Source organism: Leuresthes tenuis, unplaced genomic scaffold (genome assembly GCF_036924035.1).
Source record: "Leuresthes tenuis unplaced genomic scaffold, fLeuTen1.0.hap1 SCAF_12, whole genome shotgun sequence".
NCBI lineage: Eukaryota > Metazoa > Chordata > Actinopteri > Atheriniformes > Atherinopsidae > Leuresthes > Leuresthes tenuis.
The window spans coordinates 22,279,311-22,304,890 of record NW_027325366.1 but is presented as its reverse complement, the minus strand read 5'-3'; the positions used below and the strand labels follow the sequence as shown (position 1 = coordinate 22,304,890).

The 25,580-nt window shown below is 40.6% G+C and overlaps 2 protein-coding genes across 8 annotated transcripts in view; both read right to left on the bottom strand.

Moving 5' to 3' along the window:
• Positions 1-14,120, bottom strand: part of LOC140319474 (bromodomain adjacent to zinc finger domain protein 2B) — a 41,076-nt gene extending 26,956 nt beyond the window's left edge. For 6 of the 7 annotated variants that reach the window (XM_072397115.1, XM_072397118.1, XM_072397120.1 and 3 more), the window contains exons 1-2: positions 13,877-14,120; positions 7,610-7,653 (exon numbers count right to left, since the gene is read on the bottom strand). The gene's annotated coding sequence lies outside the window, so the exon portion shown is untranslated. The remainder of the gene's footprint in view (positions 1-7,609; positions 7,654-13,876) is intronic. The other variant, XM_072397119.1, reaches the window with a different exon arrangement.
• Positions 14,121-18,254: 4,134 nt separating this feature from the next.
• Positions 18,255-23,524, bottom strand: cd302 (CD302 molecule). The gene is made up of 6 exons (XM_072397114.1): positions 23,364-23,524; positions 20,974-21,099; positions 20,776-20,886; positions 20,172-20,354; positions 20,018-20,038; positions 18,255-19,924 (listed from the first exon to the last, which is right to left on the bottom strand). The coding sequence occupies exons 1-6, from the start codon at positions 23,452-23,454 to the stop codon at positions 19,722-19,724; spliced, it is 735 nt and encodes a 244-aa protein (XP_072253215.1). The 5' UTR covers positions 23,455-23,524; the 3' UTR covers positions 18,255-19,721.
• Between the last annotated feature and the right edge of the window lie 2,056 nt (positions 23,525-25,580).

The window sequence follows — 25,580 nt, the reverse complement described above, 5'->3', positions numbered from 1 at the left end:
GCAGAAAAAAAAAAGGATTTTGAACAGAGCACATTTAAGTGCTCAGCTAATTTGTGAACAAATCCATGCTTTCATGTTGTTTACGCCAAATTCTGACCCTACCATCTGAATGTCGCAGCTGAAATCGAGACTCGTCAGACCAGGCAACGTTCTTCCAATCTTCTATTGTCCAGTTTTGGTGAGCCTGTGTGAACTGTAGTCTCAGTTTGCCGTTCTTAGCTGACAGGAGTGGCACCCGGTGTGGTCTTCTGCTGCTGTAGCCCATCTTCTTTAAGGTTTGACGTGTTGTGCGTTCAGAGATGGTATTCTGCATTCCTTGGTCGTAACGAGTGCTTATTAGAGTTACTGTTGCCTTCCTATCATCTCGAACCAGTCTGCCCATTCTCCTCTGACATCAACGAGGCATTTTCATCCACACAACTGCCGCTCACCGGATATTTTCTCTTTTTCGGACCATTCTCTGTAAACCCCAGAGATGGTTGTGTGTGAAAATCCCAGTATATCAGCAGTTTCTGAAATACTCAGATCAGCCCGTCTGGCACCAACAACCAAGCCACGTTCAAAGTCCCTTAAATCCCTTTTCTTTCCCATTCTGATGCTCGGTTTGATTTTCAACAGGTTGTCTTGACCACCTCTACATGCCTAATTGCATTGAGTTGCGGCCATGCTATTGGCTGATTAGCTATTTGTGTTAACAAGTACTTGAACAGGTGTACCTATTAAAAAACCCGATGAGTGTATATCTTTTATCATTATGTCTGACAGTTATCTTTTAATTAGATTTTTTCCCTCTTTTTGATAAAAGCTGTACTGTCGTGTTTTTAATCTGCCATTAAAACATCAAACTAACATTAGTGACTTTGGCTCAACTGGTGAGCCACAAGTTTAATTTAGCTTTCTATTTTTTATTACAAAGATGTGCTGTGAAATAAACCAATGGAGATAAACAGGTCAGGTAAACTGGCACAACTCGGAAAATTAGTTTGCACGAACAATTACATTTGAGTTGAGCCACATTATTGACTAAATTAGAGTTTTTTCATTGCTGTATAATGTTATTTAACCCTGAAAAGGTTTGTGCTCTTAATTCAAAAGATGCACAACTGAATTCACAGATTAATTTCATTCCAGTTTGGCATATCGTTGTCAAAATAAAACTTATCTGTGCAGAGGCTGCAGTCCCCGACGACATTCTTCTTCTCTTAGCCATTAAACGAAGGTCATCAGAGGTTGAAGTGTTGATTAAAAACATGCAGCTGTTTTACCACAGAGAGTTCTTTGTTATTGGCACCAGGATTTAAATCATTATAATTTTAGGAAAGTGAGAAAAGGTTATAAATTAAATAGAACATTTCATCATTTTAAATATGCTAATTCTTGTGAGATGACAGTATGAGACAATGGCTCGGAGATGAAGAAGAAGGGGGAAAAAAAGCTTGTATTGTGCTCAAAAACACCTGAAATTCATTGGAGAGTTAATTCAGTGTACAGGCATCAGCCGCTTCAATAGATGTGGGAGAGTCACTTGGGATGTTCAAACTATTTTTGTTTTGATGAACGTGCGGGGGGGGGGACTAATTTCCTGTCTGCCTCCGAGCCGTCTCCACAAAAAGAGGTTCTTCTTTGTTGCTAAATGAATACTTCCATCCCCTGTTTTCAGTCCTTTTAGACCGTGTCATGTAACACTTAAAGTTACTATTGTGCTAAAGATTAACGTCCACATTCTACATGTGGTCATTTAAATAGCTGCGAGATATGTGATAACTGGACCACACGAAAAGTCCTGGCCACACAGATGGGGTTGGTAAATGAAAACTCTGCTACAAACACCACAGTCGGTACGTATAAATAATATTGCCATTAGCAAAAGAAATGTGCTAATGATTGCAAAAGCAGGGGTGTACCATACCAGATCTTCCTAATCTGGAAATCTTTTTAATACCTGGGAAGTTGTTGTTCTACACTTTGAGACAGAACCAAGACTTCCACTGTACTTCACAGTCCCTGGCCTTTGAATGTACCAAAATCCAGATTTGTCTATAAAAAAAAATTTTTTAAAGTATTAAAATAGTATCTTAATGCAAGTGAAAGGGAGCGTATATGACCTATATGACCGTATATGATAAAACAACTTAATCAATCTGAATGGGCTCCTGTAAGGGAGGTCAAAACCTGACTTTAGGACTAGCTGTTTGAAAACAATTCCAGAGCAGACAACAGACAAAAATGTCCTCTGCAACTGATTTCGGGGGGATAGAATATTACACAGACAAGAATATAGCAAATATCTTATGCGTTCAGTCACGAAAGTGAAACTCAAAAGCAGCTAGTTTCTTCATGAGGATGATGTCTAAAACCATATTTGTTTCATGACACCCATGAAACACAAAGTAATGCAGTAAGTGGTTTTAACATGTCTTTAAATGTCTCTGTTACATTGCATTAGCCCAACAAAGGCACTTTCACTTAAGTAGGTAAGCCCAATAAAAAGCTACATTTATCTTTACTGACACCGTCTCAACAGGGCGGCTGTAGGAGGATAGCCTGAATCAGACTCCACACAGTCCTGCCAAATGGCATTAGTGCAAATACCACCCAGTGGACATTATAACAACCTTAAGTGCAAAGGACTCAGAGGAAGCATATGGCAATCAAAATGCAGGATCTGCTTTTAAGCTATTATGCTACAGCTTTGTTTTCTGCTCTCAAAAAGATATGAGACAAACTCATTTGTAAGCAATCCAATATAATAGGTTTTTAAGTCGAAAACCAAACTATTTTTGACAAAAGAGCTGAGCAGAACAGAAAGAATCCCCAGTGTTTGGAATAAGTGAAAATAAATGTGATGTCTGTCATTTAAACAAACAATCTGTACCCCCCCCCCTCACACACATATGCCATTCAAATCCAAATAATCCCTCTTGACTATTCAGTCTACATAAATTCAATATTCATTTTACGGCAGGAAGACAGTCAATGCATAACAATGAGATGCGCTAATGAAATCAACCATCAAGCTGAAACGCATACATATTAAACTGGTGTCTCAATGTCATTTGCTTTTTGCATCGTTTGCTCATTTCCCCTCATTTTTCCTCAGGTTCATCCCATATTTTATTCTGATTTGTTTACAGTCAAGAACAATGAACACGTTGCATGTTATCTATGTAATGAGGGGAGCCATTACCAAATCAATATCTTCTGCATAAACATTACAATCATTGTGAACATTAACAAGGCTGTTAATGAAACCAATGCTGTGCAATACATCTATTCTCTTGAGGAGTCTCTTCCTCCAATTATATTTCTGTTTGTTAACTGAGGCCAGAAATCGGTGGCCATGACTTCTGGTCAAAGAGCACATGCGCTTCAGTCAAACTGGTCTAAATTTGTGTCACACGGCACAGTACAAGGCAATCCTGTTATACATTTTTTGTCCGAGTGCTTTGAGGTTGCAGATACTTGCTTGATCAGGAGCTGTGTATATCATTTGCTTTTTCACAATGCACAAACAAGCTAGTTTCATGATCTGGTGAGGAATACACTTAATCTTTTTATTGCTTTGACCATAACCCATATTTTCAGAGCTTAAATGAGTCTTTGCACTATTTTCTTTCTTTACTTCTATCCATCTATGCCAAGCAATTCATTAAAAGATGACAGTTTATCTATTAGTTTAGTCTAGTTTTATGTAAATCCATCTTATTTTAGTTAAGCTTTTTTCACCTCATCTCTTTTCACTATCTTTATATATTGTGTGATATTCAACTGAAAAGCTAACAATTAATGCTAAACCTTGAGGGCTTACACTTATACCCCTTTGTGACTGAACCAGTTCTGGTGCTGGTTCGGGGCAGGTGCTTGAACCAGATCTGCGGACTGAAGTCTCTTTTATAAACAAGACTTACGATCGCATCCCTTATATTGTAAAGTGTGGAAGTGAGATATCTGATCGTGTGCAGGAGATCGCTGTGAGCAGCAGAGAGTCACCACTGCTAGCAGAGCTTTTATGGAAAATGGCACTGATGCTCCCCTGATGCCATTTTTCTTTCCTGACAAAGCCTCCATCTGCCACCGGGCCATTTGCAGCCTCTGAGTTAGAATATCAATGATTTCCCACTATTCTACAACTCAGCATTCACCTTGATGCCACCTCTAAACCCGTCAGAGTGCTGACACCACAGATCTTTTCTGAGGCCCTAGAGGGTGCCGATAAAACCCTCACTCAGCTAAGTGGCATTTTTTCTGCTCAACAACAGTGAGCTTTTTTATTAGCACTTGAGTTTTGTTTTGATTTTGGATGTATGTATTCAGGGTTTTTGATCTATTCTAATCTTTTGATCTATTCTACCCCCCCCCCCCCCCCCCCCCAACATTTAATTACTGAATTTGTGATGAAATCTTTCTTAGAAATCCCTGTAGTTCAAGGAATACCGCATGTCAACAATGAAAGAACAGCAGGCAACAAGCTGTGGTTGGCCATGCCATCTGCACACCTCAGAGGTGCCCCCATAGACAAACAAGCTCTTCAGTCATACAATCCCATATAAGAGTCGTCCCAGTGTCTCAGAATCCTGCAAGCTTTTAGGACATTTGCATGGTTAGTTTGTAAATTCTCGCATAAAATGGTTTCCCTCTCTATTTATTGGGATTTCTCGTGAAGTTCTTAAAAAAATAAAATTGCTTTCTTTTACACAGAGTACAAAATCCATTTGAAGCATGACGTCAACAAACAAGAACCTAACATGAACACTTCTGCTTTAAATGCATGACATACTGGATGGATATCAAATGTGACTCCATATCAACCCCACAAAAAGCCTGGCATCACTTCACACAAGTGACAAAATCAATCACACAATCAACACTCCTGTCCGTAAGCTGTGCATTTGCAGAGTAAAGTATTTGCAGTGAATGTCTGGACTGGGATGACTACTGGCCATCAGACAGGAGAAGAAACCATACATCAGAACAGTTTCGTGGAGGAAGAGCAGACAAACCTGCTGTGCACCAGTAATTTTGCTCATTAAGGTTCACTCTCCTCTGGCCGTGGCTGTCCTATCTCTCCAATTCAATCATTTCCCCCCCAGCTCCTCTTTTGTATTCACTGGCCAAAATGAAAAGGGATGGCACTCAAATTCAAGTGCCCCCCTCAAAATAGCTCGACATAAGCTAATCATTCAAATCAAGCTACCTCTAATTCTCCTTTTGTAAATATCTCACAACATCCCCCCTTTCCATAATATAGTCAGACACCTATAATAACAGTCTGAGCTTCAATCTCCTCTGAATCATCTTCCTTATAAAGGTGCATAATGTTATGAGTACTGGAATATGAGCAGCACAGCCATCTGTACGGATGCAGGCTTCATCTATTTTTCTATAACCATCAAAACAGTGAAACAAACATTTGTACCACAGACATCCTGCTTCTGATTAATTGAATAAAACATTTATGGCTTTAAGTGACCATAAACTACAGAGCTCAAATTTTGTCATACATAAAATAAAATGATATCTTTCTAAAATTGTACTCTAAAGCGCGTGGAGTACAAGACAGCGTCAAGCTCCAACACAAGACGGCCAAAGTGGACGCTGCCCATTAATGCATGCAAATTTTAAGCTTATTATTCAGTTTGCAGGCTGCCTTCCTCTTGCCTCTTAACCCACCAGCTGCCAGTCAACAATTCAGACAACAATTATTAAGCCCATCTACTCCAAACAAAGCTTAGTTAATAACTGCAACCTATAGATAAGTTTATGGTATGTTTGTATGCGTTAATTATCTGTTAAATAAATGACCCAATCACAGAAAGCTTGGCTTGGAGATCACTTTAGATACTCCTGCATCTGTCCTTTCAGGTGGAAAGCCACACTGACGTCTTTTAACGTCACAAGTGAGGGCAGCGCTCACGTTAATGTTCCGTCAGTTAAAAACAGCCTGGTCCGGTTTAAAAATTCATGGGAAATATGTACGCCGTCCATGAACAGTCTCATTTGAACAAGTTCACACTCAGCACTGTCTGCATAGTTATTCGTAAATGGGGCCATGATGATGATCATTATCTCAATGCCTCCACCTGACAGACGGGATTTTCCAAGGTGCTTATTTGGGAGTATTGCAGTTTGCCATGTGAATGCGTCAGAGACATGTGGAGCTTTCTGTCAGCTATAACAACAGTTTCAGATTGTTTGAAAACCACAGCTGTTGACATGACACTCGAGTTTCTTATAATGGGTTAAATCGAGGTTGATTTTTACGCGCATCTCTCCCTTATAACAGAAAATGATACATATCAACATACAATTGAATATAGTAGTTATTCATTCGCTCCCAACCTAATATAGGTAAACAAAAGGTTAACTGCAGTAATGAATCCAGGCCTCTGCTACATGCAGATGAAAGGGAGAGTTCTCAACTTTAGCTGAGGATGGGATTCCTGTGGATGGGGCTCATTTTAACTCTGCCTGTCTGCAGCACTGCAAATGACCCGTGCCTTTGCAGGGTCGCTCACATAAAGAGTTGGGAGTTGTTTCCTCTGGATCAGAGGTGGCTGTGTGCAAGTCATGAATTTTCATGACATGATTTCAGGCCTCTTTCTTAAAAAGGGGAAAAAAAAAGAGCAGTTTGACTCGTTTGTATAGAAAGTGTTGGGGAAAACAAATTAACAGTTACGTTATCAGAGCGTGGCCGACACAGTAGGATTCTACCGTGGGTAGAAGTGACTTCACCTACTTCGGCACTGATCACTTAACTATGACTAAAAAGACAACCATTCAGTGAACAACTGTTCATTTCTGTGGATACATGTCAAGGGTATATATTATATATATATATACTTGAGTTTCTTTCAGTTTCCAAACCATTAATTTAGTACGAGAACAGTTGTTACCTTGTCTACTGAGATCACTCCACAGTTCACAACAGAACACTGAGGTTCAATGACTGCACTTTAAAGACAGAAATAACTTAAAATCTGCCTCAAAAACACAAACACACTCTTTCTGATGTAATAGCCACAACTCGTAAGCCAGTAAATCTAGAATACCTGCCACTCCTGTCTTGAGGCGACAATTAAATTCCTAATAGCCTCCAAGATACTTCAGCATAAAGCCACCGATAAAGTAGCCTAAATTAAATTTTTAAAACAAAGTCAAACAGTAGCTCCAAGCCCACAAATTACCCCTCCTTGGCTCACAGTATTTTATCTTAAAATACCCCAAAGTCATAAAAGTTTTCTTCCCTTCCCCAAGAGATTTAAATACGCTCTGAAGCCTGAACACTAATTCGAAGAAAGATATGAATTAATTAGATACACACAAAATGAGAGCAAAGTGTAACGCAGCACGAACAAATTTCATAAAGAAGGACTTTGCTGAATCTCAGCCTAATTGGAAAATTCAAATCCTACACCTAAATAATACTTTAAAATGAGGTGTTCAGCATAGTGGGTCATTACTATTCATCAGTTAGTTTTTCCAATTTAACAAAGTAGATTGATCCCCCCCCACCCACACCCACATGCACACACACAAAATGAGAAAAAGCACTTAAAATAGAATAAAGGCAGACGTGGACAATAAGCCACTGATGCAACCAAACACTTACTGTATGAGGCTATCCTTCAGATCTCTGACATTTCTGCTCCTCACCTGAAACACAAAAACAGCAGCCATTTATTCCTTGATTTGTACCAATTTGCTAATTCAGCATCTGTCCTATCGCACAGCTTTGTGAAAATAGAGTACAGATGATAACACGGACTCCTAACGAAGATAAATCCAATCTTTCAGTAAAATAACAAATAAAAATCTCCAAGACATGATTGAGCATAGACACACTGGCTTCTCTACTGTATGAATAAAGTACTTTGGCATTGTGGTCATATTGTCACAGTCCTATAGAACATATGCTATCTATTTATCCTTCCACTCTCTATAGCTTCTGGAAATAAAATGAGATAGCTAAGCCCCCTCACATAAGACTCACTTCCTTTCACTCTGACCCAAAGGAAGAAAAATCAATCTTGAACCATCAAGACAAAAATGGTCAAATTTGAAAAAAAAAAAAAATAAAAAATAAAATTAACTGATAATTATCTTTTTAAATATGATCTGTGTCACTGTTTAGTGTGAATACCAGAATAACCTTCAAACTACTAGAAGACTGAGCTTCCTCTACACTGAGGGATAAACCATGTCTATCTAAGGTGGCTTCATGTCATAGTAAGAATAGATAATAACACCAGCCTCCAAACAAAAGCTGCCAACCAAATCATAAGAGATAACCTCCGTGCCAATAAAAGAGTTCATTCTCCATCCTAAAAAGTCTCCTCGACAACTCTCTCTTACTTCATTTAAGGGTCTTCGCTTGCTCGTGACATTTGTGATCGGTGTGCAGCGACTTAATAACTTTATTCGGTAACATCATACTGTGCGCTCAAATGAACCAAAATCTTCACGACACCAACATCTAATATTTTCAAGGCTCTTCCTTTCTCTACAGCTTTTTCACAGGTAACATTGAGTGACTTGTGAACAAAACCCTTGAACTCTAAAATTACCTTAACAATAACGCTTCCCCCGAACATTAACCAGCTCCATTTTCATGCTTTTACAAACTGCTTACCTCCCTATGCTGATATATTGTGAACAACGTTAGCAATTAATGTTTTAAATATCTACAACGTTGTCGCTTCTTTCGATTTGGATGAGAAAATTGTCTCCACCCGTAGAATATCACTGTGGTGAGAGGCCAATAAATGAAAATGTCGGGAGCATCGTCCGTGGTAAAAGTGTAATTATCAAAGGGTGTATTCATTGGATGGTAATGAGCCATCAACCTGACCCTGATACATGTCTTTTAATTATCACTTCTTGGCAGCCAAAACAAAAACTACACTCATTACACATGTGGAATAAGCTGAGGGAAATGGTATAGCAATTCTTTTTTTTTTTTAGAAAAGTGAACTAAATCACCATCCTTGAGGCCCACACTTGCAAAAAAAAATCCTCCATACTAAAAACCATTGATCTCAGAGTTGTATTGAAATGACTTCAAACTGGCCACACGTGCAAATAAACAATAGGTAAAAATGCTGCAGCATGCCTAGCACAGCTAAAATGTGTTTGAAGCAGCAGTGACCAGATTTCAAATGCATGAGGATCAATAAAAAAAGAGAAAAAAAATAGAGGGCTGCAGAGGCACAGTCGTCGCATGAGATTGAAATTGTTTGCTCCAGCCAACACGCAAAAGGTCGGCAGGTATTAATCTGCATTAGTGCACAAATCTCACTGACAATTATGAAAATGGAGTCAAACAATTCATTCTTGGTTGGCCCTAAAATGTCAGACCCAACAGCCAAATAAAGCGAGCCACCAGCGTTTAAACATCAGCTCCATTAAAACAGCAGGCGCAATTCAATCCTCAGAAGCATCAATGGTTTAAATAAAGCACTGCGACAAGCATCTCCGGGCGGAGAGAAAATAGACCGGGAAGATGAGTGAAAAAGAGTAATCTCCCTGACATATTCCTAATAATCCACCTCCCTTGTGCAGCTCCCCTCCAGCTCACCCAATCATAAAGTGTCAACACTGACCTACAAAAAGGGACTCCCGTCAAGCCTCACATGTTTAAAAACATCAATCACAGCAGACAAAGAGGGTACATCGAATTATACAGCATTAACCTTCAGGGCTTGCATATAAGGACCACAGATTTATTTATGCTTGTGTGTTAAGAGCCTTTGCACTGTTCCTTACAGAAAGCTGGCTGCCAAATTGATGAACCTGCAGCTCAGCCCTCAGCAGGAGACCAGCATCTTTGATTAATGAGTGCAAACTTGTGGAAAGGGTAAGAATGGGAGAGACAGGGCGAAAATGGGTGAAACGCAATTATTAGCTGACCTTTTTTTTTTTTTTTTATCCTCTGGCTTTTTCAAAAGGCCAAAGAAAGAGCCAAAAGAAACATAAAAAGGCGGCCATCGTACGGGAGACATATTGTGCCCTTTTTTTTTTTTCACAAGCTGACACAATTTCCTGAGGTCTTTATGGAATGTCTGCGACATACTTTGGTCAAAATAACACAGACAGTGCAGCGAGTCAACTCTTTTCAAACTAATTCTTTTCGGGCGTGGAGTGACCCGCTGCTAGAGAGCTCAGACCACACGCCAAATAATACCTGGCTTGCAAATTTCATTCTCAAATACCTACATTTCCCTAATCCGCAGTATGACCATGGACAGTTGGTCAGCTACACATCACTATTCTAGGCCCAAATCATTTGTTGAACAGGCCACATCACAATTCCTCTGTCACATATCAACAACTAAACTCTGGGATTGACCTTTGCTCCATTCCTCTTGTGTTTTGTTTAAGGCTTTAGTGACTAAAGTTGGACAATAATTCACCAGCGGTTGTTTTTCTTATGGCTGCTACTGGTGTTGCACTGATGGTGAATTCAAATGACAAATGGGAAATCAGAATTTCTAACTTCTAAAAGGTAAAGAAATTAAAGAACGTAGTTATAGGTCAGATGTCTTTCTGGTGATAGGAAATATTAAATAAAGCACTGGAAGAACATTAGTAAGTCACTTATTTCTTAAGTTTATTGAACTATTTCACTAATTATGGGATTTGGTGTTAATATCAAAGCCAAAAGCGATTCAACTTTCCACTTCTGAGGTAAAAACAATGCAGCCTCATCTGAAGTTGAAGCTAGTTGTGATTAACAAGAATATGGGGTAGAGAACCTTGTAAAGTGACTAAGTTTCACTTGTAAATCTGAAAGGCTAAATGAAAGGCACATCTTTAGATAAATGTTTTTAGGTTAGTAGTGACATCAGACACCTAAATGTACACACGTATCATAATATGTGCCATTTATATTCTGTCAAAGCATATAGAGTAGGGCAACATAAATATTTATGGGTTGTTTTTTTAATGTTCACTTGAAAAGCTGAGCAGAGTGACCAATACATAGAAAACTAAAGATGGATCTCACACACCTAATACAACTTAGAAGTCTGAATTGTACTGTATGCCTTGATCACATCCACATAAAGTAACTCTAACATGGCTTTTATATTGTAAAGTGTATTTAATCTAATTTGTACAGAGCACTTCAAAAAAGAACTAAAACATTCAAAGAGTTGTTTTAACAAGTTGAGCAACCAGGACCTACATTTGCCTTTGCAGTCCAGAAGTATAAAACCATGCAATATCTCTAACATTATGAACATGTTACTTTTGTTCTCCAAGTGTTAGAGGCCGGTATTCGAAGCTCACAACACATTTGTGTCTGCAGAGCCCTTCAAGGACATGTGCACTGAATAAATATGAGGCAGATTTAGTGACCTTCTACCTGTGTTTTGATTCATTGGCAGTTACTGGATGCATGCATAACACATCAAGACTGTGATCTGATTTATCTCCCTGCCCTGGCCACTGAAGCCATTTAAATGATGAACTTTACCAGTGCTAATGTTGGCTGCCATTTCGCTGACACCGGTTGTGCTCAGGTCACATGTCGGTTCATTACCGCCAATTGTACCTGCAAGGACAAATGAGCTGTGGCAAAGTCTTAAAGGTCTAAACACACATGAGATGCATTTAACCAAAACAATTGTTATATGTCACCGCATTTAAAGCACAGAGTAAAGAAAAAAGGAAAAAAAAACTCATTTCCTGCAAAGAATCATAACCAATTTAATATGAGTGGATATGTGCACATGCTAATAAGCCATGCTTTTTTCATGCACAGGAATACGAGTCAGCCATCCTGTTTGAAGAGTACTCAAACTGTCTTTTAGCAACAAGACAGGAACAAGACACTCTGAAATGCTGCTAGTTTTTGAAGCCACTGCAAAACTATGGCAGAGAGGTTTCATGTAGAAACCTGCAGGGGTCAATGGCTCACCATTATAACAGTTCAGTTTCTTTGTTGTGGAGCCCTGTTAGCGTCTATAGAAGGTTGTACCGTGGCATCCTCGACCGACACCCATAATTAAAGCGCTTTATAACCAAAGACACGCCAGGCTTAAAGGGATAATTATTTCTTCTATAATATAATACCTACAAAGCATCACAGCCACCGTGCCACAGTTCAGTGAACAGGACGACCGACAGTGTCAGTATCACAACATGTTTAGTAGTAGTAGTTATTGATGGGCTATATTGTTTGTGTTATCATGTCACTTTGGAAAAGAAGAACAGCTATTATACTGTTGATTTGGTTCCGACTCTTCCAAACTCCAAAGTTGAAGCAGTATAGACAGCAACCTCACTGTTTGGTGAGGAGGCAAAACAATCCACATCCATATACTCATATCATCAACATTCAAAAGGCACCTCTTATGCTCACTGTGTGCACCCGAATTAGATGGCAGACAGATCACTGGCAGATCAAACGACAGATCAAAAACATTGCAAAATGTCAACTGGAAAATAAAAAAATAGATATGTTTTTAAAAAAAACAAAAAACACCCTCAAGGTGTTATTGGGGAGAAAGGTGAGACAGAGGAGGCATAAGTATAGAAGTCCACCTTGCTGGCGATAATGCCATGACATCATTATTAGAGTGCAAACAGACAACATCCCAGCATTAGTTCCACCTAAAACAACAAGCCAGGTGTTGATAACTAGATGTGGGCACATTGCGTAGAGTTCTCCGTTTAGTTCAGTTTTAAAACCTTAACAGCGCCTTCAAAACCTGAACACTCTCAGCTTCAACACAACAGAGATAAACGTTGCATTTGCCAGATCTCCTGTGTTCCAAAGCTCTAGCACTGTTCAGATATATAGGCAGCAGCTGCAGCATTAGCTGTCCTTTTCTTTTAAGAGCAGGTGGAGAAACTATAAGATAGAAATGAGACAACACCAGCTAAAAGCCCAGTTTTGAGACATATGACAAATTATTTATAGTTAGAGATGGAAAAATCTGAAACATTCACATTCACAAGCCATATACAGTTTCTTTTGGAGGGGGAGGGGGGGTTCAGGGAGCTAAAAAGCTCATGGTCTGACAAACAAAATGATTGCTCTCCTACGAACCTGCTGGCAATGAAGATGAGATCCACTCTAAAGATAATGACAGGACTAAACATCAAACCAAATAGCGTAAATCATCAGATTCGGTGGCCTGATTAGTATTTTTAGCTACTGCAAATAACAGCCAATTCTTTATTATTATTATTATTACTATTATTATTACATTTATTTAGAAAGCCATTTCAACCTATGGTGGCATCGTTAGGAGGCTCTATCGTAACAAAGAAAAGAAAAAATGTTGACCATACGGTCTCAGTTTAGCTGTAATTTCTATCTAAACATACTTATAGATCAAACTTTGTTATTGAAGCACTAGTTCTAACTATATCCATTAGTCTGCTGTAGGCATTTTTGGTAACTCTAACAATATCACAATAAAGCACGAGCCAAAGTCGGCTATGACTAATAATTAGTGCGATGGAAACACAAATTAAATTCCTCTTCGAGCAACAACACAGATTTTGTTGTTACACCAGTGTCATGTTAAATAACTGCCGAAGCACTCTTTTCGTATCCGAGTAACAAGTTAAACATTGCAAGAGTTGTATTCTGAACAAAAAGCAACACAAGTTTCACGTCGGCTCTTTCTTTTTTTTTTTTCTTTTTCTGGTCGGACTTTTTATAAACTTTTTTTTTCTTAAAACGCCGTGTCGATCTCAGCGTGCGCTCAATGAAGCAAGTGTAGCGCGTTTAAAGGATGCTACTGGGGGTGGTTAGCCAAAGAGTGTTAGCTTAGCAGTTAGTGCTCGCGACAGAAATCTTTGAACCAACATCTTACTGAGCGTACGTTAAAGAGCACCACGAGAGCTGAGGTTAAAAAAAACTCACCTTATCGCAGAGGAGCCTCGTATTCCTTTAAAAGAGCGAAAGGGACGAAGCGTTGACTTACTTCCCAGTTACGCGCGTGTTTCGGGGTTGTTTAAAGAAGAAATAAATGGTCAGTAATTGAGTCCGAGTGGGAGTGTGACTGAGTGCGTTGGTCTCTGATCGCAGATTGAAGAGACTCTCCTCCGTGTCACCCGAGCAACTCAAGTGAGATGACGTCACCTCAGGGCTTCTACGGTGCAAACTTCTGTTCTCAGATCAGCAACCAGGTGCACAAATAAACGCGTAGACACACTGCCTATTGCATTTATAGCTACGTTAATTCACACACTATAAGAGGCAGGTATGTTGTAGCAGTACGTGCACACGCTTCATGTAAAATAAGACTAACTTGCAAGATAACGTCTTATCCTGTGTTGAAGTTTTGATGGTGCAGAGACACCTGAAAACACATGAACACACAACTCAACAGCAACGAGCACAGTAACAGATTTAAAAAAATCTGAAAAAGTAACATGTGACCTGAGGAGAACAGAAAAAGGACAATAGACACACATTAAATGAAAGAAATGGTTAAAAACAAAGAGATCATAGCAGAAATTAATAATAGAACTGCATTTGGCTGAAAAATACTATATGTGTAGGCTATATCATCATCAGTCAACCACACAAACAATAAGCCTCAAGCAACAAAAAAGTGCATCGTAACAGAGTGTCACTGAAACTACTTAACAGAAAAGGCTTTGAGGGCTGAAACTGACACCGTTAAGATAGACGCTGAGTAACTTTGCAAGTGAATGATCATCTTTTTCCTCCTGTGTTGGCATCGCTGTTGTGAGATGTACATGTTTTATTGATTAAAACAGTGTCAGATGAATATTGACGCTGATTGATGAAAGTGCGCTGACGTGCTATGACGCTTTATCCTCTTTTCAAGGAAGACGATTTTTCATTTCAAGACACTGCGCTTAAGGCTCCACTTTGCACGAGGACCCAGCTGAATGGATACAGTAGTTTGAGTTAAAGTGTGTGGGGTGAAGGAAAGAAACAAGACCGCCATTTGTATTTTAAAATGTATTTATTTTCTTGCTTGTCCCTCGTGCCCATTGATTTTTCTCCCTTTTAAATCTGTGATTGCTGGCGATGCTCTCACAGGAACTCTCACGTAAACATGTAAATGGCTGGCTGAACACACACGGTGGGTTGGGGGGTTGGGGGGGGGGGGGGGGGGGGGGGGCAATGTATTTGTTCCTCAAGCCGCAAGATACCTGGGATTTTAATTGTACACAATTAACGGTGGAAGAGATCAGAGCAGTGTCACGTGAAATCAAAATGTCAGCCCCCCTCCCGGTCATTTGTCTGTTGCCGCAATGCGAGAGGCATGCTGGGGGAAGGGCAAATGCTCTGTCCCCTTTAGAGAGATTTTTTTTAAAGCGTCATGATTACAAAGTATAATGAGATGCCAGGGACACAGCAAAGATCATCTCTATAGAGACTGATGGAAAACAAATTAAGATGTGTGTTTGCTTTATCAGTCCTCAGGCCGCCCAGGATTTCCCTTAAGGCTCAGCAGTGGGAGCCACTACCGTCGTTGTTTATGTATTTTTTCTTAATCTGACGTATTTAGATGCAGGTTTTAATCATATCAATGCGCTCTGCTCTTATCCTTATTCACACAAAAGCTCCCCAGCACTGGCAACCCATTTGATTTGAGTTAAGATGAGCGTTGAGTCTGATTTGCTGTTGGTGATAAAGCAGATCACCGTGTTTGTTTTCAGGTGCCACGTTGCAATGTTGTACCAGGTTTATGCTGCATCTTTAAAATGATAATGAGATGCACTGTTTCGGCTGTTAGTTCGCACCAAACAAATGAATGAATAAAGATGACTACACTCTATGCTGTGATGGAGATAACATGTGAAAGCACAAGTTTAGACATACAAAATGTAACATAGTTCGGATTAGCCTTACAGAATGAAAGAAGGTGTGATGTTGCAGCCTCGTCTTGACATTGGCTACTATGTTTAGAATGCCTTGCCAGAGAGCAGTTGTCCATGCAATATCCTTTGTTTTCCTCCTGTTAATTGGAGCATGTTCAGGGAGAGTGAATAGGGGAGAAACACAAGGTTTCTAGGACCTGCATATGGGAAACAGGTCTCACGGGAATCTTTGCCAGAAAAGACAGGAACACGAATAGATGATGAGCTCTAACGTGAAACACAGATCTCAAGCAGAATCCTGAGAAAACGAGACACTGAGCTTGAAGTATCAATATATTTATTGACATATAATTTGTTTATTCACGTCTGGACTCGTGAACCAGCGAGTGACACCCAGTTTCAGTCCTTCTTCATACATCATAGCATGCATACCAATGTCCATTTTAATGAGTGGTTCTAGGTCAGCGTGGACCTCTCTCAAGCAGTGGTGCGGGCAGATGTGCGAATGAAATTCATTTGCTGTTGTTGGACTGAAAGTAGGCCGTTACAGATTCTGTAATGAGACAACTGCTCCGTTGTGACAATAGAACACATATGTCCCAGTTACACAGAAAGGAGGTTATATGGTGACAGGGTGAATGACAAAAGTTTTTTTGTAGACTCATAGAAGTTCATATAAAATGCAGTTTTCTCTGCCGGGAACTTGTTACACTGCAGACCAAAACAGTTAACCAATAACCAAGAGCACCAGTCTGTGTATGTTTACAGACATACCATCAAGCAGTTTGTTTTTTACTTTAATTATCTCATTAGAAATGACTTTAGAAAGTCCAAGATAAGGAGCATGTGCAGCCCCAATCCAGGCTTTCTTGTATGCAGGAGAATCATACCGTTACGCTTTTGTGTTGCCGAAAAGAGAAAAGTTTCAGAAAAAAGTTCTTCTGCTGTTTTAAAAGGTCCGATCTTCCTAAGCATTCATCTCATAACAGTCACAATCATCTAATCGTCTGTCACAGGTAGGGTGGAAGTCTAAGCTTCGACGCATTTTCTTTCATAAATTAATCAGGAAATGACCTCTCGATGTCTTTTCTGATGTAGTTATTTTGTTCTTTCCCCAGTGCCTTGTAGTCTTGATCATTCTAAATCCTCCGACTGGTGGAAAGTTCAAGTATATACATATATATATATATGAAATTACAAAAAAAGAAAGAAAAACAATCAAACAGACATGAATGAGGAGATCTTTGTGCTGTGTGGACTACTGGACTGGAGCCAGGGAGCTTATCTACTAAAGCAGTGTTCTTCAACCCTGGTCCTCGGGACCCACTGCCCTGCATGTTTTCGATGTTTCCCTCCTCCAACACACCTGATTCAAATGAATGGCTCCTTATCAGGCCGCTGCAGAGCTCGATGACGAGCTGATCATTTCAATCAGGTGTGGTGGAGGAGGGAAACATCGAAAACATGCAGGGCAGTGGGTCCCGAGCACCAGGGTTGAAGATCACATTCTTTTGTGCAAGGAAATAATTCCTTGTCTTGAGTGAAGGGGGGGGGGTGTAAAGGGACTGACACCTAATTGTGTTTCAGTGTCCCATCTGGTGGCCGAACCTGGAAATTACCTTGAATGCTTTGAGGGAAAGACGGTTATTGGTGTGATCTACATTAATGTGTTACATTTGTAAATGTTGGTCCAGATCGGCCTTCACGAGATGTTGAAAACAATCAAAAGAACATATGCTCAAAGAGACAACCGCGGCTTAGACCTGGAGAGAATTTGTCAGATGACAGAGTTCTTGGAAGTCTAAAACTGGATCTGCTTGAAAGCAGAGACAAAAAGGATAAAAAATAAAAATCCTGCCGACTTCCGTTTCATCTCGGCTCACAGTGGCATGTCAACAGAGCCACGGACTTCTAGAGGGAGTGACATTTTTCCTTTGACAGTGATTTAGATATCTTTTCAGATCCAATTAGGATCCACCCCGTTCTGTGTCCCGATTCATCTTTTTCGTCTTAATTATGCATCGACATATGTATATTTAGTAGGAATGTTCTATATGGAACTGAGCCATCAATCCTCTTCTCCGACTCGACAACCTCAGGCTGTTCCGAGTGTATTTTTGGAAATAATGGAAGTTCTGCTCAGCAGGACTTTTAGACCTCACTTTTAAAAGATAAACAAAAAAAAGTCTGTGTCAAAAATATTTTATTATGCAAGCACACAAAGGTTCAGTAAAAGCCGAACAGATGTCGTGTTTTACACATTCGTTCACATACACTGGATCAAAGCCTAAAGATTTCACCTTAAAAAGGTACAAAACTGCAGAGAATAACAAAAGCAAGTGTTTTGTGTTTTTTTAATCACTGCAAATTCATTAAAAATACTGAAAGGTGGTCTCCTCGAGATGTAGATCCCTTCGGTTATTCTCTAAACGAACCCATGGCACAGTCGAGCCCCGATTATCTTCATCCATTATTTACAACTTCCTAAAGATCACAGCATGATTGTATTTCACAAGAAAGCAGGGAGACATTTAACACTGGAACAAAATGTCTTTTAAACAGCTAAAAGACAAAAAATGGCACAAAGTGTGAACGCAGAACATTCCCGCGGTATCTCAGAGAAATTCTGAGATGCAAGAGGTTTACTGGCTATATCTGTCACAGTAAAAAAAACAAAACAAACAAAAAGCATGGAATAAAAAAACTAATAATGAAAATAAAGCATTCAGCCCAAACCGCTAAAAGTCCCCATTACCTCTGCATATTCACAGATTTCCTTTAAAGGCATTCGTTAATAAGGCTGTCCCACTCCCTGACAAAAGTACTGGCGCACAAACACACGGCATTTGAGCGTTGAATTTGATTTCATGAGAACTTAACCCACAAGACAGGGAAACTGATGGGGACACCTCTGACATGTTTCACCGAGGGAGTAAAAAAAATTAAATGTATAAAATGGACAAGGCCACTCCTCGTCTTCTACGCGTGTGAAATAATTAGTCCATACTCTAAGGGGCTTCTTTTCCTTTCTGGATTTGGCCATTTACAAGTGCTGTATTATGTCTTAATACTGTCTTAATACTGGCCGAAGGGAGAAGCTGCTTATTTTTACACATTTTTACCGGCAAAGGATGTTAGGAAATAAGGGTACGCACCCCACAGGGTGCTGGTTTAATCAGAGAACTCCAGGTCACCATATCAAGGTTTCTGAAAGTAAGATAAGAACAATGCTTGTGCCACACAAGCGAGTCCAGTCATAACCAGGATGCAAATGTAACAGCAGCTAGTGGCTTCAAGGCCAATATGATTGCCTGTTGACTGCATGTTGTTTTGAACTTGATGAGCACTTGGGACTAAACATCTTGTATTCTTAATCTCTTCCGCATAAACTATCCTTGATTATCTAGTCTCCCTCTTTGATTTCCCCAAAACTGGAGGAATGCAATAGCAGAATGGGTGGAAGAGCCCTGCAACAGACGATTTCCGCTTTGTCACAAAAACTCTGAAATCTTCACTCACTGAGAAAAAACAAAAACAAAAGGCAAGCTTGTGCTGAAGAGAAACTGCTATCCCAAAAGGGATTTAAGCAGAGCGCAGTGCCTCATATACAGCATAACCTGATGGCAAATCGAGCAACTTGACAAAGCACCAATCTTAGAAATTTACAAACAATTCCTTAGTGCAGATGATTACAAAAGAAGATGTGAGATATTAATGTGCATTAGTGAAGTAGTTCATATTGGTAAGGTCATGTCGGTTTTCTTCCCATCAAATTACGTTACTGAGTCACAGCTGTTACCCCAAAAGTGTTCGAGCAATCGATGAACGAGTGGACATGTCTTTGCACAAAACACCCACCGAGTGAGGAGGGTCTGGCGTTTGCACTGTGGAAGAGCGAGAAAGTTCTCCTATGGCATGCTGTCAGTCTCCTCAGCCTCCACCAGGCACGACTGGTCCGTGTCCAGGACTCGGAACGGAGGGTGGAACTCGAATGCTGTGAAGAAAAAGGAGCCAAGCCCGTGCTTCTGGTGCACAAACCAAATTACCGCAGAGACTCCCAGGATAGCCACCACGCTGAGAACGACCAGGGCGGAGAGCAGCGGGCTGGGTTCTGAGGAGGACAATGCAAGGAAGGTCCCGGCTATTGAGCACAAAGTCGCACGGGAATACAAAGAAACAACAAAAAGCTCAAGGGCTGACTTACCGCGTTTGGCTTGCTCCGCTTCTGAAAAAGCAAAAACACAGAGAACCCATTAGGAGACACATCTTCAAAGGCCTCTCACTAAAAATCACAAATCAGCATTTGTGACTCAATCTTTAACATGAATTCAGAGAAAAAAAGAACAACGCAATCTTACTCTGGGCCACTTCACAGACCACTCCGTTCTCCACCTCATCCGTGCAGCTGACGTTCTCCCACGTTCCCGAGAGGCTGTGCAGGGCAGCACACGTGTCCACAGGCAGCAGGTCTGATGGAGAAGGGCTGTTCTCCCAGTTTGTGTATCTCACAGGCTTCTCGTCGAACCACCTCATGGTGTCACCTCAAGAGACACAACAGTCGCTACTTGTGGCATCTTTTTTTTTTTTTTTGCTTTTCCCAAAACCTTCTTCCAACATCCACAGAAACTATGCTGCAATAAGCTACAACACAATAGGTAATTGAAACAAATCGATGACGTCCATCTTTTTCCTTCTAATTACTTTAAAAAACGTGTTTCATTATGCATGGTCGTAAAGCGTCTGCAGCTGTGTCCCCTCGACGACTGCAGTAAAACAACAACAGGATTTCCTTGTATTCTTTAATACAAAACACAATCCTATCAGATTTAATGCGAGCGTTCCTCCTATTTGCCTCTAATTACCTCTAACTAGTCCGTTTCTGATTGCTATGAAGAATCAGATCTTGTGTTATGAACCAGCAGCCAGCCTGTCTCCACAGTCCCTTGGTCACATGATACTTACTGTTTGTGTCATAATACATTCCAAGCCACACGTTGACATTTCCTTTCCACACCTTCGGGCTATAATTCAAGACAAATTCGTTCTCGTCGGCACTCTGGATGGTCAAAAGCTCTACAAAAAAGAAGCAGAAATAATTATGACAGCATGTTCCCATGAATGCTTAAGAATGCAGCCCATTAGTCAAAACCTCTCATGTACCAAAGCCTTGGCAGAGTGTCTTTGCTCTCTCAAAAGTGTAGCTCTTGATGCTGTCTTCTGCTCCGTGGACGAAGTGGTAACACCTGTCTCCGGAAGGCACCCAGGTACGCGCATCCGCCGGGCAATCTGAAAGAAAGAAAGAAAGAAGTGCTGTTTTAACGCGTATTTTGTTGTTTGTCAGACCATGTGCAGATTCAAACTGAAACAAATCTCTACATGACCAAGTTTGAGCTTTAATCTGATATGATTCACACCACCAATATTTAATGAAGAACATAGACTTCTTCACAAACAGCACCTGTAGTTTGGGACTACAAAAGTATCGGAGGCTCCAACTCCAACGCTCTCGGGCCTTCACTGGGGCCACCTTCGGCTCCTGCTAATCATGGGGTCTATATGATTTTAATCTGGTCCTCAGCAAGGAGCTCAACGGGACTGAGATCAGGTGACTCGCAGCCTGGAGCAGCTAAAGGGATTCCGATCGAGTCACAGTCACCGAATGATGAACTATTGTCCTTTGAGGTTTGATGCGCTTTGCTGAATCAGTACATGCAACGCTCCTATACACATCACCAGTCAAAAATGTGGACATATACACTGTTCATTAGCAGGGAAACTGACCAATTGCATGTTAGACAGCAGGGTAGAATGTTTTGGGCTTCTCTGTGCTAATCATCGCAACACTGAGGCCAAATGCTAAGGATTTGTTGGACCTCAAGCTTCCCGAAAGACTTTGCGCGGCAGCTTCACCAGATCCGCCACATTGGTGTAGCTTATAAGTCGCACAAGAGGATTGGCATCATGAAGCCCTCTCCTGATTGTCAACATGGAAAATCGCCCACATCCCTGTGCAGTAACGAGGAGCTTTTTCTTCACTGTGTAAATGATTTTTCCCTGGCTCATCCACAGCTCTGATGCTCACCAGCTGATCAGGTCATTTTCCATGTACGCCGCCGCTTTTCCTTCGCACACATTGTGTGAGCGGCTGGTTTTTTTTGTCCAACATCTGCGTAACTGGGCTTCCTTGTGTCTCCTCTTTACCTCTCCCTTTAATAAGCAGATAAATGGCAACTCTGAACCAACTCCCGGGTGTCATGTCTAACATCAGACGGACAATTAACTTTGATGTTAAAGGAGCAACATTGAACAATATATACAGTACATCTGTGTGAACGCCTTCATCTTAAAGCTCTCATCCCGAAACACCAGTTCAGCCTCGGTTAAAAAGAAACAATAACCTACTAATGAGGGGTTTCGGGCATTTCAGGAGCAAAGTCTTGTTTAGGAGAGAAAAGTCCTTTCCATGTGGACTTTAAACTGATAATAAAAAAGAAAATAAATAAACAAAAAAAGAAAAGAGAAAAAGCATGATGTCAAGGAGCAAAAAGGAGCACAAACAAAATAGCATATGACCTATTTAAAGCAAAACACAGCTGATAAATATTTAGAGGTTATTTGGACCTTAGTAGTGTTGTCCATGTTAAAAGGCCTGCGTGCTAAATACTGTCCTTTAAATGCTGATATGACCTTCTAAATTTAAACCTGGCCTCACACTGTTAGTACAGCTAGAATGCACTGAGGGAACATCATCCTAGGGGATAAATATATAATTGTCCAAATATTAATACAGTTGAGCCCTTCTTTGTTTAAGTTTTCCAGCTGGGTGCATCACTGATATCAGGTAACAAAGGTTCATTTTGATATTCAGTCTGGAGGGGCTAACAACCCCTAAACACAGTTCTGAGAAGTTGCCACAACTTTAAATCTTCCACTACCGTGTTGTTTAGTTTCACCTTGTGACTACAGTTCTCCTTTACCGATGCACAGTTTATCCGTGTCATAACTTCCCTAGACTGTTCCCCTTGTCATGTTCAGGAGGCCGTTGCTGTTTTATCTGTTTAGCGTTGCCTGTCGTAGAAAGATACACGAGCAATACCTTTCCTCCATTTTAAAAACAAATAAATATTTTCTATTTAATATTCATATTTACACGACATTTCTCCACAGACCGCAGCAGACATAAACGAACAGGGATTTTTTATTCGACGTTTCGCACAAATTATTTGTTTTGGCCTCAAAGTGTTTCGCAACACACGACCATTTAGCCTGAAGACGTGCACGCACGAGCTCGCACGTTCACAGTCTGCACTGCAACAGTGTCGACATTCGGGAAAGTTGGTGAGGTAACTACACGCGCATTTCCATGTCAACTGAGACATCCACCGACAAGCCTTATCGACTCAAACCTGCACTATGCGAGAGTTTACAGCACAAAGTCGAACACACCTAATAACAGGCCCAACTCGATGATAACGACGCGAGAAAAAAAAAACAACAAAAAAAAAAACGTCGCGTTCGTTTGGCTCAAGTAAACGATTTAAAACTCTTACCTCCCGCACAACTCCACTGCAGGTGAACAACCAGAAGAAAAACGCAGCTCACAAACGGCCGGGAAGGGTGACTTCTCCCTCGCGACTCCATGACAGCACAAGCAATCGCAACACTACTTGACCGGTTGTAGCTCGACTCCAGTGTCACTAACAACGTGAGTGAAATCCCACCCACCCACAGACGGCAGAGCCAAGCAATCCCACAAACAAGGCCTGAACAATGAGTAACACTGCGTAGCAACACAGCACGCATCCATCATCGTCTAAAATCATTTTCAGCCTACTTTACCAAAACAAACAACAACATATAAATGAAGACGAGGACAACTAAAACATTATCTCCATTGTTCAAATTGCACACCCGGGCATTTACGGTAAATTTGTGCAGCAGTGTGGACACGTTTCCTTGGTGATTTATTCGTTATATTGACACAAATCGACAGTGTGGTACAATCGCATTTTATTGCCTCAGACGCTGCCTGTGAGTTGCACACAGACACCACTAGATGGTGCTGTGCGCACGATGTTCTGCGAACTGTTCAGCAGCATAACAGGTAAACCAAAACTAAAAACTCTGACAGCCAAAATGCATTGGATTATGTCGGTATGGTTTCATAGGCTATTTAAAATTTTAGCCAATACAATTGACTTTTTTAAAGTGTCTTAAATGCCACTGTTAGTTTGACTCTATCTTTGTATAAGTCAGGGTGGAATTCCTTGTTTAATTTCATTGTATTTTCACAACAGGCTTTTTTCTGGTAGCTGTACATCTTTGTGTATTTTATTTACACAGTCTCATCAGCATTATATCTCTGTTCACTTGACAGGTAAATTAATATTTACTCAACTCACTGGAAAAATTGGAAAAATTAAACCAACTAGATGCTTTAAAAAAAAACAAAAAAAACATTGTGTTGTGTTTCTTCTTTTCTTAAACAACACTGTAGTGATTAAATCTTTTGGGGCCCTCTTTTGTCTTATTCTTCTTCTTTTTCATAAAGTGTTTCCAGTGGGTGACGGCTCTGAAATGCCGACACGTTGATTCAGCACCCAGGCAATTTTACCAAGGAGCCGCACCATTGTAAGATGTGTAGAATATAATTTAATATTGTTTTTCCTGAAAGAAGTGTGGCCTTCCCTGTAAACAATCTGGTTTGTGTAGCAGGAAATGTTACCTCTACATATCATGCAGCAGTATTAATGGATCATAGATGTTCTCATCCAAAGTGATCATTTTTATTGAAGAGATATCAGTTTCCGCATTGAATAAATTGTCTTTGCACCTTTTTATTTATTTATTTTTTACTATAATTAGGGTTCAAACTATTTGCAAACCATTGTAATCTGTTATTATTTGTGAAGTTTGATGTGCTGTTGCTCTCTTCTCGGACTCACAGGGAAATAAAGCACTTTTATTCCACTGTTTTGATTCTTTTTTTTAAAGAAATTCAGTAATTTTGCACATCTAAAGAAAAAAAAGGATAATACGTTATCCCAACAATACTTTACGCGGTCAGATTTTCAAGTGTTCCAGATGTTGTGGTTATGATGCTGTTGTTTTCTATCGCACTGTTGTGCGCAGTCACTCACTGACATTTCTATTCAGATAAATGTCCGGTTTGATAAATGGTGGCTGTTACCATGCTTCCTGAACAGAGGACATCAGTGAGAAGGAAAAAGCTGTTTCCTCCACACAGGCATCAGACGGGGTATAAATGTTGGGGAGTAGACGGGGGGGAGGGGAGGATTCTTCATAAGAGGGAAAGTGTGTGTCTGTGTGTGTGGGGGGGTTCAACTCAACTGCTTGTAGGCGCATGTGGCACAAAAACAGACAGCTGGAGCGTGAGTTTTGCTCCTCGTCTGGAGATGGTGGCGTCCCGTAGGGTGGCACAACACTCCGCAGGATACTGCGGGGGACCCATCTGCCATGGAGAGGCCTGCTCGCAGACGGCTACATCCAAGTTATTAGTGTGCCCCCATGCACCCGCCCTATGCCGTACCCTCTGATACCCAAGCCCACCCTGTCTAGGCCATGCATGTTGTCATCAGTGCCATGCGACAGTGTTGACATAGTACTTACCAGGTCCTCACCTTCTGGGTTGAAAGCAAAGCAGTCCATAAATATTGCTGGTCAATCTCAACAGTACAAGCCGCTTAACATCCTGCTCAAAGGAACACGCTCGCAGAGTCTCCTTCACCACAACCCAGACGACGGCT

Bases quoted from the DNA above. Each gene is read 5' to 3' on its own strand.
- cd302 (XM_072397114.1), bottom strand. From the start codon at position 23,454: ATGGAGTCGCGAGGGAGAAGTCACCCTTCCCGGCCGTTTGTGAGCTGC. The intron at 21,100-23,363 runs GTAAGAGTTTTA...TCTTTCTTTCAG, and splicing joins GCAGTGGAGTTGTGCGGGAG to ATTGCCCGGCGGATGCGCGT. The intron at 19,925-20,017 runs GTAAGTCAGCCC...TGTCCTCCTCAG, and splicing joins AGCGGAGCAAGCCAAACGCG to AACCCAGCCCGCTGCTCTCC.